General features: G+C 45.5%; 1 protein-coding gene across 1 annotated transcript in view; it reads left to right on the top strand.

The window, feature by feature from the left end:
- The first annotated feature begins 644 nt into the window (after window positions 1-644).
- Window positions 645-11,463, top strand: part of LOC126991365 (nephrin-like) — a 175,526-nt gene continuing 164,707 nt past the window's right edge. The window contains exon 1 of the mRNA XM_050850124.1: window positions 645-726. Coding sequence (XP_050706081.1) covers window positions 645-726 — 82 coding nt within the window. The remainder of the gene's footprint in view (window positions 727-11,463) is intronic.

Raw genomic sequence — 11,463 nt, 5'->3', positions numbered from 1 at the left:
AAATAATAAGAAAAAAAAAGAAGATAAATAATAATCCCAACCAACGTAGAAGACAAAAAGGGAATAAAAAAACTAAAAGAAGAGAAATACAAAAAAAGAAAGAAGAGAAAGTAAACAAAAAAAAAAAAACAGAAATAGAACAGGCGTAGAAAAGACCAGGCAGTGTGGAGAAGAGAAGAAGAAGAGAAAGGTGATGGGGTGAAGAGAAGGAAGAAGGAAGAGGAGGAGGAGGAAGAGAGTGTGAAGAGAAAGGAAGGGAAGGGTAGGCGGTGGCGTAGGTGGTAGCGTACTGGACCCACATTCACCGCGTGATGGACGACGCGCGTTCGAATCCCCACGCTACCACTCGGATTTTTCAGTCACCGCCGAGTGGCTTAAAACTACCCACATGCTGTCCTGAAGACCACCCATCAACCCGGACTCTAGAGGAAGCCGTCCAAGCGAATCAAGAACGAGTTCCGGGGGGCAGCATGAGCAAATGCAAGATGGCGCCACTATAAACACTCGCCTGCGCCAGAACGGGCTGGGCCGACCATCAGGCCCCACCTGGAAGAAGCCTTGGGCCGACCATCAGGCCCCACCAGGAAGATGCCTACCGGCGCAACAGGCAGCGACGTAAAAAAAAAAAAAAAAAAAAAAAAAAGATGGCGCCCCTTTCTCCTCTACGTCAGCTGGTGTTTCTCTTCATCTTCTGCTGTCTCGTGGCTCCGACCTCGCCCAAACAAGGTTAGTTCTCTTCTTTCTCTTCTTCTTATTTCTCGTCATTTCTCTTCTCCTTTCTCTTCATTTATTTTCTTTCTCTTCATTTCTCTTCTCCTTTTTCTTCTTCTTTTTCTTCTTCTTCTTTTCTTCTTCTTTTTCTTCTTCTTTATCTTCTTTTTCTTCTTCTTCCTCCTCTTCTTCTTCTTCTCCTTCTTTTTCTTCATCTTGTTTTTTTTCTTTTTCTTCTTCTTTTCTGCTTCTTCCTCCAACACCTCCTCCTCCTCCTCCTCCTCCTTCTCCTCCTCCTTAAAAGGTTGCATGGAATGTGCATTAAAGATGTGTGTGCGTGTGTGTGTGTGTGTGTGTGTGTGTGTGTGTGTGTGTGTGTGTGAAGATAGCTACTCTCCATATCAGACCCCATGACATACCGTTTTTCGCAAATATCTTTCAAACGAAGACTCGGATCAGCATGGTGCTGTGGCACGGATTGTTTCACACACTCCGCTAATTTTTGACGCTATTGTGGACTGCCAGATGCGGTTAATTATGGCGTTTACTCTTGACTGTGATGGCAAAATCTGCGTGAGCCACTCACACATTCGGACAGGTGAGGCGTGACGTATTTGTGACGTATCCACCAACTACCTCTTCCCCTGGCTTCCCCTACTCCCACCCCTCCCTTTCCCTCCCTCCTACCCTCCTCTTTCTCCCCCACGCTCTTTCTCTCTCTCTCTCTCTCTCTCTCTCTCTCTCTCTCTCTCTCTCTTTTCCACTTGCGCTGTACACGATATATGAACCCATGCACACGTGTGACTTGAATTAATGGCAGATAAGTAGAAATTATATGCTGATTAAGATTGGATAGTTTACGCAAGCAATCGTAATTGATGTTATTGCTTGTTTCACCGTTACACCGTATTTGGTAAGTGAAGAAGGTACGTAACATGGTAAGTATCAGGCACGCTGCCGATAGACGGCTGATACCCACGTCCCGTGGAGGAAGGAGTTTTTCATCGCTGTCAGCCGTGGCCAACATACTACGATGTCCGCGTGGATGCAAAGGAGTCATTGGACTACGACTCTTCCATATATTTGACCAAGAGAATATCGAGAACAAATTAAGGATAAGTGAGAATAGGTAAATAATGAATCAAAGTTATATTTCGTAGTTACAGATAAAACAGTCGTGTGCATAAAACACCCAACCATACTTAGCATATACCTTCGAGATATCCGCCATTATAGACAAGTCATATGTGTGCATAACTTCACATCTCATGTACACTGAGAGAGAGAGAGAGAGAGAGAGAGAGAGAGAGAGAGAGAGAGAGAGAGAGAGAGAGAGAGAGAGAGAGAGAGAGAGAGAGAGAGAGAGAGAGAGAGAGAGAGAGAGAGAGAAGGGTAGGAGGGAGGGAAAGGGGGGGTGGGAGTAGGGGAAGCCAGGGGTGGAGGTAGTTGGTGGATACACGTCACAAATACGTCACGCCTCACCTGTCCGAATGTGTAAGTGGCTCACGCAGGTTTTGCCATCACAGTCAAGAGTAAACGCCATAATTAACCGCATCTGGCAGTGCACAATAGCGTCAAAAATTAGCGGAGTGTGTGAAACAATCCGTGCCACAGCACCATGCTGATCCGAGTCTTCGTTTGAAAGATATTTGCGAAAAACGGTATGTCATGGGGTCTGATATGGATAGTAGTATTGTGATTGTTCTTATTGCTTTTTTTTTTTTTTGATGATGAGAAAGACGGAGGAAGGGAGAGAAGGAGGGAAGAGAGAGAGAGAGAAGAAGAAGAAGAGAGATGGAGGAAGGGAAGAAGTAGATAACGTAATGAATAAGGAGGAAGAAGAAGAGAAGGAAGAGGAGGAGGAGGAAAAAAAGAGGAAGAGGGAGGGAGGAAAGGAAGGAATAGATAACGTCGTGAGTGGGAAGTAAACTATATGAGGAAGAAGGAGGAAGAAGGAGAAGGAGGAAGAAGAAGAAGAAGGAGGCGGAGAAGAAGAAAAGCAAAACATGAATGATTAGACAACGAACCGCTTTAGTGACTTTACTCTTCGGGCGCGGTGGTCAAATGATCAGGGCAGTGGTCGAGTGGTCAGGGCGGTGGTGGAGTGGTCAGGGCGGTGGTCGAGTGGTCAGGGCGGTGGTCGATTGGTCAGGGCGGTGGTCGATTGGTCAGAGCGGTGGTCGAGTGGTCAGGGCGGTGGTCGAGTGGTCAGGGCGGTGGTCGAGTGGTCAGGGCGGTGGTCGAGTGGTCAGGGCGGTGGTCGAGTGGTCAGGGCGGTGGTCGAGTGGTCAGGGCGGTGGTCGAGTGGTCAGGGCGGTGGTGGAGTGGTCAGGGCGGTGGTCGAGTGGTCAGGGCGGTGGTCGAGTGGTCAGGGCGGTGGTCGAGTGGTCAGGGCGGTGGTCGAGTGGTCAGGGCGGTGGCCGAGTGGTCAGAGCGATGGTCGAGTGGTCAGGATTCGTTTCTGGTGAGCCCGGTGACCTAGGTTCGAGCCCCAGAGAAACACGCCGATTTTTCAGACCATCGCGGAGTCTCTGAAAGCTACCCACATGCTGCCCAGGTCTTCAGCCAACCCTAATTTAAGCGACTTCGTTAAAGAGAGCAACGGGGAGCAGCATGGGCCAGGCAAGGGTCGCACATCACGGCAGACACTATAAAAAAATTCGCCCGCCTCACTAACTACAGGCACCACATAAGAAAAGTGACCTATTTGTTACTCTTTAGTTTAGTGATGTACTCTATTAGTTTCTCTATCGGCAAGTTAATTAAAAGAGATTAAAAGAGAAAAAATATGCAGAAGAGAAAGGCGTTGATAAAGAAGATAAGAAAGATAGACGAGTGCTGAAAGAGTAGAAGAGAAAGTTTGTCATGACCACTAGAAGGAGAGGCGAGAGAGAAGAGAAATAACCGTAGAGAAATAAGGTTTAAGAAAGAAGATAAGAAAGGTAGAAGAGAAAAATGCTGAAAGAGTAGAGGAGAAACTTTGTCATGACCAATAAAAGGAGAGGAGAGAGAAGAGAAATAACCGTAGATAAATAAGTTTAGAGAAAGAATATAAAAAAGGTAGGAGAGAAAAGTGCTGAGAGGAGAAGATAAAGTTTGTCATGACCACTAAAAGAAGAGACGAGAGAAGAGAAATGTGGTTAGAAGAGCTTGGTAAAGAGGTAGAAGAAAAGTTAATGAATAGAGAAATAAGGAAACACATAACCGAATCGACGTAGAAGAGAAAGAGAGACTATAAAAACACAAAAAAAGAAGAGAAATGCAAAAATAAAGAAAAGAAAAATCGAAAAAAAAAAAAAACCTGTGACTGTAACCGGTGAAGGAGAATAAGGAAGGAAAGAAAGGGGAGGGAGGAGGAAGGAAAGAAGAAAGGAAGGAAGGAAGGAAGGAAGTGCAGGGAGGGAAAGGACATGAAGGAAGGGAGGAAAGGAATGAAGAAAGAATAAAGGAAGGAAGGATGGAGAGGAGATGGAAAGGAAAGAAGGGAAAACGAGGAGGAGAAAATTAATGCAATTTTATAAGGAGTTGGGTCATATGCACAGTAACATATGTATGGGGAGGTTGTTCCAGTGACGGAGGAAAACCAAAACATTATCAGATTCAAGAGAGTAACGAGAAATGCAATTTTGAAAGGCGTTGGTCATATTAGCACTAACATATGTATGGGGAGGTTATTCCAGTGACGGATGAAAAGCAAAACATTATCAGATTCATGAGAGTAACGATGAATGCAATTTTAAAGGCGTTGGTTATTTTCGCACAAACATAATAGAGGGAAGGTTGTTCCAGTGACGGATGAAAAGCAAAACAATCAGATTCAAGAAAGTAAAGATCAATGCAATTTTAAAAGGAGTTGGGTCATATGTGCACTAACATTATGCAGGGGGAGGTTGTTCCAGTGACGGATTAAAAGCAAAAAATTATCAGATTAAAAAAAGTAAGATCAACGCAGGTTTGGAAGGTGTTGGTCGTATGTGCACTAACATATGTAGTTCCCCGCCCGGCCAGTGTATCGGGCTGTCATGGCGCCCGCTCACCCCCCCCTAAATGGCAAGATAATTCTGGCCTCTGTCGGCTTGCACACGCGGTGTGTGCTCCATCGGCTCTCACGCTGATGACTCTTCCCCAAACTTTATGAACGGTGTGTGAGGCTCAGTATAGCGTTCGATTTAGAACTCTTCCCTTCACTTCTCTTACATTCCCTTCCCTTTCTGTTCCTTCCCTTCCCTTCCCTTCCCTCCCCTTCCCTTCCCTTTCTTTTCCATGCCTTTCCTTACCTTCCCTTTCCTTCCCTTCCCTTCCCTTCCCTTCCCTTGCCCTCCTTTCCCTCCCCTTCCTTCCCTTTCTTTTCCATGTCTTTCCTTACCTTCCCTTCTCTCCCCTTCCCTCATCTTCCCTTCCCTTCCCTTTCATTTCGTTTCCATGCATTTCCTTCCCTTCCCTTCCTTTCCCTTCCTTTCCCTTCCCTTCCCTCCCCTTCCTTCCCTTTATATTCCATGCCTTTCCTTACCTTTCCTTCCCTTCCCTTCCCTTCCTTTCCCTTCCCTTCCCTTCCTTTTCCTTCCCTTCCCTTACCTTTCCTTCCCTTCCCTTTCTTTTCCTTCCTTCCCTTCCCTTCCCTTCCCTTCCCTTCCTTTCCTTTCCTTTCCTTCCCTTCCCTCCTTCCTTCCCTTTCTTTTCCATGCCTCCTTCCTTCCCTTCCTTCCTTCCATTCCCTTTCTTTTCCTTCCTTCCCTCCCTCCTTCCCTTCCTTTCTTTTCCATGCCTTCCTTCCCTTCCTTCCTTCCTTCCCTTTCTTTTCGTTCCTTCCCTACCCTCCCTTCCTTCCCTTTCTTTTCCATGCCTTCCCTTCCCTTCCCTTCCCTTCCATTCCCTTTCTTTTCGTTCCCTTCCCTACCCTCCCCTTTCCTTCCCTTTCTTTTCCATGCCTTCCCTTCCCTTCCTTCCTTTCCTTCCATTCCTTTCTTTTCCTTCCTTCCCTACCCTCCTTCCCTTCCCTTTCTTTTCCATGCCTTCCCTTCCCTTTCTTTTCCTTCCCTTCCCTACCCTCCCCTTCCCTTACCTTTCTTTTTCATGCCTTCCCTTCCTTCCTTCCCTTCCTTCCTTTCTTCCTTCCTTCCCCTCCCTTCCTTCCCTTTCTTTCCATGCCTTCCTTCCTTCCCCTTCCTTCCATTCCTTTCTTTTCCTTCCCTTCCCTATCCTCCTTCCTTCCTTTCTTTTCCATGCCTTCCTTTCCTTCCTTCCTTCCCTTCCATTCCTTTCTTTTCATTTCCTTTCTTTCCTTTCTTTTCCTTCCTTCCTTTCCTTCCTTCCTTCTTTTCCTTATATATTCCTTTCCTTTCTTTTCCATGCCTTCCTTCCTTCCTTCCTTCCTTCCTTCCCTTCCTTCCTTCCTTTCTTTCCTTCCTTTCTTCCTTCCTCCCCTTCCCTCCTTTCCTTCCCTCCCCTCCCCTCCCTTTCCTTCCCTTTCTTTTCCTTCCCTCCCTTTTTTTCCATGCCTTTCCTTACCTTCCCTTTCCTTCCCTTCTCTTCCCTTGACTTCCTTTCCCTCCCCTTCCTTCCCATTCTTAACCATGTCTTTCCTTACATTCCCGTCTCTCCTTCCTCATCTTCCCTTCCCTTCCTTTTCGTTTCCATGCATTTCCTTCCTTCCTTCCTTCCTTCCTTCCCTTTATATTCCATGCCTTTCCTTCCCTTTCCTTCCCTTCCCTTCCCTTCCTTTCCCATCCCTTCCCTACCCTTCCCTTCCCTTTCTTTTCCATGCCTTTCCTTACCTTTCCTTCCCTTCCCTTCCATTACTTTCCCTTCCTCTCCCTCCCCTCCCCTCCCCACCAAACCCTTCCCTTCCCTTCCCTACCCTTCCCTCTCCCTCCTTCCCTTTCCTTCCCTTTCCTTCCCTTCCCTTCCCACCCCACCCCACCCTTCCCTTCCTTTCCCTTCCCTTCCCTTTCCTTCCTTTCCCTACCCTTCCCTTCCCTTCACACGGAAATATGGAAGTGAGCGAAACAGTTGGAACATTTTAACAAACAAATACAGCAACCATAGCCAAATATAAACAAAAATATGTAAATAATAATCAACACTGTATCAACATTTTAGATAACAGGCGAACATTGAATATTACAATATCCACTCCGGCGGGCGGTTGGGACAAAGACAGTATTCGCGCTAAGGGAACAGATTCGGCCCCGTCATTCTGTTACGCCTCGCTGTAACACTTTCTCTATTACCCGCCCAGAGGGATTGGTCGCTAACGCATACATCGCTCAAACACAAGGCCTCCGGAACGAGATATAGTGTGAGTGCAGGAAAGGAGTTGGTGGACAGACACAGGCTTGTATTCCCAAACATATTGCGGCTCACATACACACATACACACACACACAGACACACACACACACACACACATTTGGTAAGGCTTTGGTAGAGGTTGTTGTGTTAGAATGTCCATGGGTAGTGTTATGAGCATGGTGATAGTTTGACAAGGCTTTGGTAGAGGCTATGTTAGTAGTATTGCCATGGGTAGTGTTATGAGCCTGGTGATAGTTTGACAAGGCTTTGGTAGAGGTTGTGGTGTTAGTATTTCCATGGGTAGTGTTATGAGCCTGGTGATAGTTTGACAAGGCTTTGGAAGAGGCTGTGTTAGTAGTTTTGCCATGGGTAGTGTTATGAGCCTGTTGATAGTTTAACAAGGCTTTGGTAGAGGCTGTGTTAGTAGTATTGCCATGGGTAGTGTTATGAACCTGGTGGCAGTTTGACAAGGCTTTGGTAGAGGTTGTGGTGTTAGTATTTCCATGGAACCAAAAAGCAGTAATAAAGGTAGGAACCGACGAAACTGACAGCATTAAGATCAAGAGAGGTGTACGACAGGGATGCGTGATGTCGCCTGATCTCTTTTCCATCTACAGCGAAATTATAATGAGAGAAATAGACAAATGTGAAGGAATAAGTATAGGAGGAAGAAACATCACAAATATACGATACGCTGACGACACAGTGCTTTTGGCCGATTCAGAAGAAAGATTACAATATCTGTTAAATATATTGGTACCGGCAAGTAGAGAAAAAGGACTGCTTATTAACATCAAGAAAACGGAAACCATGGTCTTTTCAAAGAAAGCAGAACGGCCGAGAATAAACATCAGGATTAATGGAGACGTTATTAAACAAGTTGATTCATTTAATTATCTGGGAAGTACTTTGAGTGCAGATGGCAGATCGGAGAAGGAAATCAAGAGAAGAATTGCTATAGCAAAAACAAGTTTCTGGAACATGAAGAATATTTTAACAAACAGGAAATTGAGTATACCAACCAGGAAACGTGCTATAAAATGTTATGTCTGGTCAACATTGTTATATGGAGGTGAGACATGGACGATCAGTAGGAGCATGGAAAAGAGATTGGAGGCTATGGAGATGTGGTTGTGGAGAAGAATGTTGAAGGTTTCGTGGACGGAAAGGAAGACAAATGTCGAAATCTTACGTATGGCAGGAGAACAGCGAAGGTTGATGAGTGAAATAAGGGGAAGACAGCTGCAATTTGTAGGGCATGTAATGAGAAGAGACGAACTTGAGAACATTGTTCTGACCGGCATGGTGGAAGGCACCAGAGACAGAGGACGACAAAGAGAGAAATACCTGGATTGGATGAGAAAACATCTACAGGCAGGAATGAACATCGCGCAAGTCCTGCAGAGAACGCGAGATAGAGAGATGTGGCGTGTCATGGTTGCCGACGTCCTGCAGGATATGGCACACCGGTAAGGTAAGGTAATTTCCATGGGTCGTGTTATGAGCCTGGTGATAGTTTGACTAGGCTTTGGAAGAGGCTGTGTTAGTAGTTTTGCCATGGGTAGTGTTATGAGCCTGGCATTAGTTTGACAAGGCTTTAGTAGAGGTTGTATTAGTAGTATGTCCATGGGTAGCGTTATGAGCCTGTTGATAGTTTAACAAGGCTTTGGTAGAGGTTGTATTAGTAGTATGTCCATGGGTAGTGTTATGAGCCTGGTGATAGTTTGACAAGGCTTTGGTAGAGGTTGTGTTAGTAGTATTTCCATGGGTAGTGTTATGAGCCTGGTGATAGTTTGACAAGGCTTTGGTAGAGGTTGTGTTAGTAGTATGTCCATGGGTAGTGTTATGAGCCTGGTGATAGTTTGACAAGGCTTTGGTAGAGGCTGTGTTAGTATGTCCATGGGTAGTGTTATGAGCCTGGTGATAGCTTGACAAGGCTTTGGTAGAGGCTGTGTTAGTATGTCCATGGGTAGTGTTATGAGCCTGCTGATTGTTTGACAAGGCTTTGGTAGAGGTTGTATTAGTATGTCCATGGGTAGTGTTATGAGCCTGGTGATAGTTTGACAAGGCTTTGGTAGAGGCTGTGTTAGTAGTATTTCCATGGGTAGTGTTATGAGCCTGGTGATAGTTTGACAAGGCTTTGGTAGAGGTTGTATTAGTAGTATTTCCATGGGTAGTGTTATGAGCCTGGTGATAGTTTGACAAGGCTTTGGTAGAGGATGTGTTAGTAGTATGTCCATGGGTAGTGTTATGAGCCTGGTGATAGTTTGACAAGGCTTTGGTAGAGGTTGTATTAGTAGTATGTCCATGGGTAGTGTTATGAGCCTGGTGATAGTTTGACAAGGCTTTGGTAGAGGTTGTATTAGTAGTATTTCCATGGGTAGTGTTGTGAGCCTGGTGATAGTTTGACAAGGCTTTGGTAGAGGATGTGTTAGTAGTATGTCCATGGGTAGTGTTATGAGCCTGGTGATAGTTTGACAAGGCTTTGGTAGAGGTTGTATTAGTAGTATGTCCATGGGTAGTGTTATGAGCCTGGTGATAGTTTGACAAGGCTTTGGTAGAGGTTGTGTTAGTAGTATTTCCATGGGTAATGTTATGAGCCTGGTGATAGTTTGACAAGGCTTTGGTAGAGGCTGTGTTAGTATGTCCATGGGTAGTGTTATGAGCCTGGATTTTTTATCATAGTAGTTCTGTAGCCCCTTTTTTTTTACCGGAAAGGAATATACCAACCCACACACACACACACACACACACACACACACACACACACACACACACACATTATTTCTTTTATTATTTTCTCTCGCTCTCTATCTCGTATGTGTGTGTGTGTGTGTGTGTGTGTGTGTGTGTGTGTGTGTGTGTGTGTGTGTGTGTGTGTGTGTGTGTGTGTGTGTGTGTCTGTCTGTCTGTCTGTCTGTCTGTCTACGTCTCCGTCTCCGTCTCTCTCTCTCTCTCTCTCTCTCTCTCTCTCTCATCTTCACACCTCCACTAGTCTCATAATCTTTTTAGCTCACGAAGGTTTTTATTTTCCGAACATATTTTTTTTCATTTTCTTTTCGATTTTTTTTTATGCAAGCTGTTCAATTTGTCTTTAATAGTCTTGTGGCTTTGAAAAAAGGTTGTGTTTGTGTAGAGAGAGAGAGAGAGAGAGAGAGAGGAAGGAAGGAAAGGAAGGAAGGAAGGAAGGAAGGGAAGGGAAGGGAAGGAAAGGAAGGGAAGGTAAGGAAGGAATGGGTAGGGAAGGGAAAGGAAGGAAGGGAAGGGAAGGGAAGGGAAGGAAAGGAAGGAAGGAAGGAAAGGAAGGAAGGAAGAAGGAAGGAAAGGGAAGGAAAGGAAAAGGAAGGAGAGGAAAGAAGGGAAGGGAAGGAAGAAGGAAGGGAAGGAAGGAAGGAAGGAGAGAGAGAGAGAGAGAGAGAGAGAGAGAGAGAGAGAGAGAGAGAGAGAGAGAGAGAGAGAGAGAGAGAGAGAGAGAGAGAGAGATTAAATGCTATTCCTGTCGTGGACTTTGAGGTTGTAACACTTATTTCCTTTCAAAAGTGTAACGAAAAAAATTAAATTCGTGAGTAGCGAAAGTCAAGGCGAGGGAGAGGAAAGGGGAAACAGCTGTAATCCGCAATCGCTTCCCTTCCCTTCTTTTCCCTTCCCTTCCCTTCCCTTTACTTTATTTTACTTTACTTTACATTATTTTACTTCCCTTCCCTTCCCTTCCGTTTCCTTTCCTTTCTTTTCCTTTCCTTTCCTTTCCTTTCCTTTCCTTTCCTTGCCTTTCCTTTCCCTTCCATTTCCTTCCTGTCCCTTCCTTTCCTTTCCTTTCCTTTCCTTCCCTCCCCTTCCCATTCCCTCCCTTCTCTTCCCTTCCCTTCCCTTCCCTTTCTTTTCCTTCCCTTCCCTTCCGTTCCCTTTCCTTTCCTTTCTTTTCCTTTCCTTTCCTTTCCTTTCCTTTCCCTTCCATTTCCTTCCCTTCCGTTTCCTTCCCTTCCCTATACTTCCCTTCCCTTCCCTTCCCTTCCCTTCCCTTCCTTTCCTATCCTTTCCTTTCCTTTTCCTTCTTTTCCTCTCCTTTCCTTTTCTTTCCTTCCCTTGATTTCCCTTCCCTTCCCCTCTCTTCCCTTCCCTTCCCTTTCCTTCCCTTTCCTTTCCCTTCCTTTCCTTTCCTTTCCTTTCTTTTTTTTTCCTTTTCCTTCCTTCCCTTTCCTTTCCTTTCCTTTCGTTTTATTTCCTTTCCTTCCCTCCCTTTCCCTTCCCTACCCATTCCTTTCCTTCCCTTCCCTTCTCTTCCCATCCCTTCCCTTTCCTTTCCTTTTCTTTCCTTTCCTTTACTTCCCTTTCCTTCCCTTCCCTTTCCTTTCTTTCCCTTCTCTTTTGGGCGGGTTTTCCGATACCCTACGGCCTGTCCACCCAGCAGTGAATGGGTACCAGGTATTAATCGGGGGTTTTGTCCCGTCTCCTGGGGTCTGT

This window comes from Eriocheir sinensis, unplaced genomic scaffold (genome assembly GCF_024679095.1).
Source record: "Eriocheir sinensis breed Jianghai 21 unplaced genomic scaffold, ASM2467909v1 Scaffold265, whole genome shotgun sequence".
Classification (NCBI taxonomy): Eukaryota; Metazoa; Arthropoda; class Malacostraca; order Decapoda; family Varunidae; genus Eriocheir; species Eriocheir sinensis.
Note: the sequence above shows the minus strand (reverse complement) of the source record. Positions and strands in the feature narration are given on the sequence as shown.